The 6,078-nt window shown below is 40.8% G+C and overlaps 1 protein-coding gene across 5 annotated transcripts in view; it reads right to left on the bottom strand.

Annotated features, from left to right (window-relative positions):
- akap6 (A kinase (PRKA) anchor protein 6) overlaps positions 1–6,078 on the bottom strand; it is a 164,292-nt gene that overhangs the window by 118,938 nt on the left and 39,276 nt on the right. For all 5 annotated transcript variants that reach the window (XM_077238906.1, XM_077238908.1, XM_077238907.1 and 2 more), the window contains 2 exons: positions 3,125–3,376; positions 1,407–2,807 (listed from right to left, as the gene is read on the bottom strand). In XM_077238906.1, coding sequence (XP_077095021.1) covers positions 1,407–2,807; positions 3,125–3,376 — 1,653 coding nt within the window. The remainder of the gene's footprint in view (positions 1–1,406; positions 2,808–3,124; positions 3,377–6,078) is intronic.

The following is a 6,078-nucleotide window of genomic DNA, read 5'->3' as shown; positions in this document are numbered from 1 at the left end:
ATCCATTCCAGGCGATCACCGGGCGCTCGGCGCTCATGGTCCCCGCCTGGAACAGCCTTTCCTCGGCTAGTCGTTCTGACGTTTGCCGCTGACTCTGTAGTGGTAATTCGTCTTGTGTAAATTTAACGGGTGATCTTTGGTCTCGTGAATCGATAATTCGTTCCCTGGCCAATCGTTTTGGCTGAGGGTTAAGTGAAGTTTCATATATTTAGGCTATTTAACTTTTCCGTTGTAACGTTAATGTTAGACCAGCGCTGAATTTGTATATTTGACTGAATTTTTTGCTTTATCTCTTATTGTATAGCTTCTTGTAACGTTACCTTTTACTTATACTTTTATAATGGCTATTATTGCTAAAACTGAAATTTAACTGGGTTGAGTTTTGTCATTTTTTATTTTATTACAAGATTATCACTGTAATGTTGTTTATTGCAACATTTGTACAAATGCAAATATTGCCAGGAATATGTTTAATATTTTTAAAATTTAAACGAAAAGATGCAGGGTTGTGTTTTATATTTCGTTTTGTTATAAATAGGCTAACGTTAAACATGCAGTAAATAATATAATCAGGTCTATACATTGCCTGAACCACATTTGTGTGCCTATAATGTTTAAAATGTATTTAAATGAAAACGAAAAGGGACAGAGTGGTGTTTTATAATATATTTCGTTTTATTGTTGCCTAAAATGTACATGCAGAGCGAGCTGAGTGACGCTTTCAAGAACGCACTGTTCCATTTGGAGAATTACCGGACTCGCGTCCTCGGGAGTCGTTCTGCTGAGAACTTTGCGTACTTGTTATTGAGAAATGCCTAATGTCGGCGCTTGTCTTCTTGTGACAAACATGCCGAGAAGCAAGGACAAGATCTGCTGTATGCCATCCATTAGTGTTTACTTTGTCGCTTTCTTCTTCGCGCGAAAATGACGTTGATCGCTTCTTTCCTGCAAACACCACGCCTATCAAGTAGGGTACTGTTGGCGGTGGAAACGCTAGCCGGATCATGGTTTACTGACCCGACCCGACCCGAACCGTACTGTACCGTACCGTACTGCTCAGTGGAAACGAGCCATAAACTGCACTCATATGCAACATGGTGAGATCATTTGAAAACAAATGTAGCATACTACAGTCTGAAATGTTTATAATGGAATAATGCATTTACAGTTCACACTGCACAGTATTCAATACACTGCAAAATGAACAGTAAATAGCATATACAGCATTGAGTATATACAGCACATTATACAGTATATATAGAACAGATTAAAGTATATACTGCATGGTTTTTTGTAGCACAGTATACAGCATATACTCCAACAGTAAGTAGTAAGCTAGTATTCTTTTTCAAACACAGGCCTTGGAAAGGTTAATAATACTGTACCAAAAAGCAGAAATCTCTTACCTCAATCTTCGCCCAGACATCGTGGTAGTTCTCTTGGTCCTGAATATCTGCTAGTAGCTGCTGTATCAAGGGTGTGCATTGGAACTTAATCTTTGGTGCAATGGGCCATCCAGTCGATATGTTTCTTCCCCTGGACTCTGGTGTACTTCGCGCCCTTTCGTCCTCGGATAACAGGTCACTGAGGGGCCCAGACTCTATGCTGTCATCAACAGAAGGAGCCACGTCGCTCGAGGAAGTAGGTGAAAACCGCCCGGCTCGGGAGGACTTTTTATAGGGGTGAAGCAAAAGAAGATCTGAGCTGCTCTCCCAATCAGGGTTGACCTCAGTGAGCTCCCAGTCATCCACGTCCTGGATGGACTCTTGCAAGCCTCTTTGCGGTAAAGCCTGAGCAAGGTTTTCCAGCTTCATCGCTAACATTTCTGTCTTTTTCAGCTGGGCTGGAAGAGCGAGGAACTCATCCGAACCATACCAATGTTCTTTGGGGCTGCCTGATGCATTGGAGATATGTAGAGCATTCTGGTTAACAATCCAAAGAGAGCCTGTGGTGGGAGCTTGATCACCCGGACTGGAGGACATTTCCCGACGGTCGTGGTCTGAGATGTCCTCCCCTGAAGATGGTGGTGGGCTGGAAGAGTCACTGTAAGCCTGCTTGGCTTTGGAGTGCATAGTCTTGAAGTTCGTCTTCTGTGTCTGAAATCCCTGCACAGCTTCAGATGAGCGTCTCTCCAGTGGGACTTCACCAGGCACAGATGGTCTCTTGAGACCCATTCGCAAGTTCCTTCCGTTCATAGCATGGAGACTCTCATAGGATTGACTCCCATTGCCTGGATAAACTGATTCCAGCTCCAGCCAGAACTTTGAGCGATCCGGTGTATCCAGAAGAGATGGCGTGCTTCTGCTCAAGTCGGCCTGGTACTGGAGAGGTGAAGGCTTACTGAACCTTGTGTTTCCATCACCCTCCAGGTACATGGGCTTTTTAGGCAAAGGCTGTGTGGGAGAAACATCACTCCTAATGGCACCTTGAAGAGGGCGTTTGGAAAGGGCAAAGCTGCTTTCTCCCAGCATTGCTGAATCCGGTGTACTTTCTTTTTCCGTGGGGCCACTGATTGTCTCTTGAGGTTCCTGGGTGGAAGTAACAGACTCTTCTGCAGGTGAAGATGACACCTGGTTCTGTCTAGAGGCTGCAATGTTGAGGAGATCCACACTCTGAAGCAATTCTGGAAAGTCTTGCTCCAGCTCGGGATAAAGGGAGCGTGTCCCTCGACCTTCTGCGTCTTCAATGGGACTGTAGTCGCTCAGTTCATAAGCAGTAATGCCACAGTCGAGGGAGAAGTAGTCCTTACTGCACTTAATGGTCAGCTGACCAGAGTCATCCACTTCTGTCAAAGCATCCAGCCGAGCCTAAAGATGATCAAGATCACAAAAGCAAACAGACTATTCATTTGCTAAATCAAATTTAACATGTATTCAAATCTATCCTGTGCTGAAAGAATTGTTTCAGGATAAAAAGTGCGCTTTGCTGCAAATGTTTTCTAGGGTTGCCTAGTCTAAATGTCTTTGGTGAAGGGTATAGCATATGAGTTTATGGTACACTCCCAACAGAACATTGCGTAACTAAGTTTCTGTCCAAGTGAATTAGTGAGGGATGTGCCCTTAGTAAGGGATGTACCCCGCTTTAGGTGGTATAATTCAGATGATGCTTTAGAGATGTATCTGACCTCATCGTGATCCTGGCTGAAGGCTTGCAGTATGTCAGTCTGGCGGGTGTAGTTTCCGTTGGAGTCCTGGAGGCCCTGGAGAAGCCTCTCTTTCAGTACCAACACGGACACTCGCAACTGGTGCCACAGGAGCTGCACGCTCCGGATGTCCACTATGATGTTCACAGAGTAGGACAGGAGCTTCAGGGAAAACTCGGTCTCCAACAGTGCGTGGATCTGCTCGACATGATCGGATATGTCTTCACAGATGTCCTATCAAACAGAAAAATGCAAAGATGGTCATCAGATTTTATGATCTGCAATACTGCGCATGAAATTACACATCACATGATGGCATGGGATTCATACAGATCCTTGAAAATACAGCATTTCTGATTATCTGGTTTTCCCATACTACATCATCTTGTACTAAAAATGCTAAAGAGCTATTTCCATCAGCAACACGGAACACACCGGATATTCAAAACGCATTCCTTTAAAGAGTTTTTAGATGGAAGACATTGAAAGTTCAGACAAAATGTTATATATGAATTACAGTTCTAGAGAAAGAGCATAAAGGATGGGACATCAGTACAGTCATCAGGAATTCTCCAAGAGAAGATCAACGATGCAAAGATTAAAGTACTCAACAGGATATATCTGCATCATGCACACCAAATACTGTTATTTATGGTCACTAAAAGAAGTAGCGCAGATTTCTAGGCCTTACTGCAGTATTAGCCTTTAATATTCTTTTGATAAAAGAAACCTCAGTCAAGTCAAAGCTTGTAATGCACCTACCTTCAACCAGGCACAAGTGAAACAACAACAGTGTTATGCATCCAGGAAATGGAGGGATATTTGAGTCATTTTCACATGACATGTGAATAATATAGTGGAGATCTCAGAATATACCAAAGAGCACCAGTAGTTTTCCCTGTAAATTACCTCTGACTACGTCCTTCTCTGTTAAGAAATGACATACAATAGCATTCAAAGCTGTGATGCCAGTTACGTTTTTTTTGGAGGGGGCGGTGTTGCAGTATATTACTTTTATTCAGCAAGAATGCATTACATTAATCATTTACATATTCAATTAATACAAAAGATATTTAGTATGAATAATAATAAAGGTCTCTTGGACACGAAATCAGCATATTAGGATGATTTATCAAGGTTCATGTGACACTGAAGAATGGAGTAATGGCTACTGTCAGAGAACATTTTAAATTGTTATATTGTTTCATAGTATTGCTATTTTTATTGCATTTTTTAGTAAATAAAAGCAACCTTGGTGATCATAAGAGACTTTTTTCTTAAACGTTAAAAATCCCAAAATGTTTGAAAGGTAGTGTATTCTTGTTGAAGACTGACAGGGGTATTATTTACACAATGTAACACCTCATCAGTAACATCTAGAACTAGTGCATTTTCATTGCTATCTGAGTTCTAGTTTAAACCACTGTGACTCCACATTCCGTCCAGTTGAGTTAAGCAACAGCTGGCACTATTTAGTAAGATTCACAAAGACCATGTTGAGTGCGCTGCCATTGTATAGATCTTTATTAAGTGTTTGATATTTTAAGGGACCGTTTGGTATAGGGCCACAGGAGGAATATAGGGGAGGGTCATGTCTTTTTATTCTTTGTTGAGGGGAGGGTCATTAAACTTTTTTTAGTCTAGGGGGAGGGTCACCCAACTTTTGTATTCATGAAAACAGCACAATTTCAAAGTTGCTTGTTTGGTGAATATTTTTTCTATGTAGCTTTATGTAGCTCTCTCGGTCTCGGTCCCCCTATCAGATGGGTCTGACCCAACAAAAATCCAGTTTGGCGCTGTCTGACAGTGCGCGCGCACTTCAGTACGCGCTCAGAAAAAGTGCATCATGTACAGAACGCCAATGAAATGTTTACCCGGCATAGCTTTAAAGCACGAGCAAATAATGAACTTTTGTTATTGCGAATAAGTGCAGTATCCTGTGAGTGTAACTCTACCACGGCATTAACATGTGATATGAATGTACGTTGAGTGTATTGGGACTGAGGCGCCAGAACTGCAGCTGATAGAATGTGCGCTGTACGATACTACCATAGTTTCCATTCTTATTGTGTTTCCACCACAATGTTAGTGAGTAAATCTACTGAAATTGCCACCATAACAGTGGAGTGTGATGTGTTAGACGTAGGGCTACCACATTTTTAAATTACTATTAGAATTATTTTCAGTTAACATAATAAAATAGGCAGACCTGCACCAAAAAAAATAGTTGAGGATAAATTCTTTAAAATTGGGCAATTCCAGCGTTATGGACGTGACATTTAAAGTCATAACTTGAAATATAAATTATCAGAAAATGCATTTATCTGTTTATGTATCCATATCCCTTAATGAAGGAGTCAAGACATTAGAAAAATATCAGTCTACACATGCGTTTTATATTTAATATGAGCGAAATACACATGTGACGTGACACAACAAATCTTAAACTTTTAGGTGGCAAAATATTTTTTAATAATTCTAAGAATTAGGCTACACTGCGCAAAACAAAAGTAGGCTAATAACCGGATGAAGAAGGGTCGGCCTCCACAGAACATAAAATATTATTTTTTATTTTATTTTTCGTGTTCGCATTTATGAGGAAAAAAAACAATGTTATGGACGTGACAGTTCTCCGTTACGGACATGAACGCTCTGAAAGCGACTTCAGAAAGCAAAAGCCTTTCTTTAAAGTAAATTTCGTTTTTTATCAATTGTATCTTAATTTTAATCAATGTTTTATCAACCAATTGCCTGGATTTAATAAATAAGAAAGTAAATATAGTAGACAATAGATCACCATGACACGGAGTCGCCGGCACGTGAACTGGACTCTCTTCTCATAAATGAACCGAAACTCAGCGTATAATGTACTTGCCTCACAGACTTGAGAAATATATAGAAAGCTTGATGTCTACTTTTAAACAGAACATTTAAAA

The sequence above is a fragment of the Siphateles boraxobius genome, unplaced genomic scaffold (assembly GCF_051911475.1).
Source record: "Siphateles boraxobius isolate OS27281-9 unplaced genomic scaffold, OSU_SipBor_1 22, whole genome shotgun sequence".
Lineage (NCBI taxonomy): Eukaryota > Metazoa > Chordata > Actinopteri > Cypriniformes > Leuciscidae > Siphateles > Siphateles boraxobius.
The sequence above is the reverse complement of the archived record's forward strand: the minus strand, read 5'-3'. Positions and strand labels throughout refer to the sequence as shown.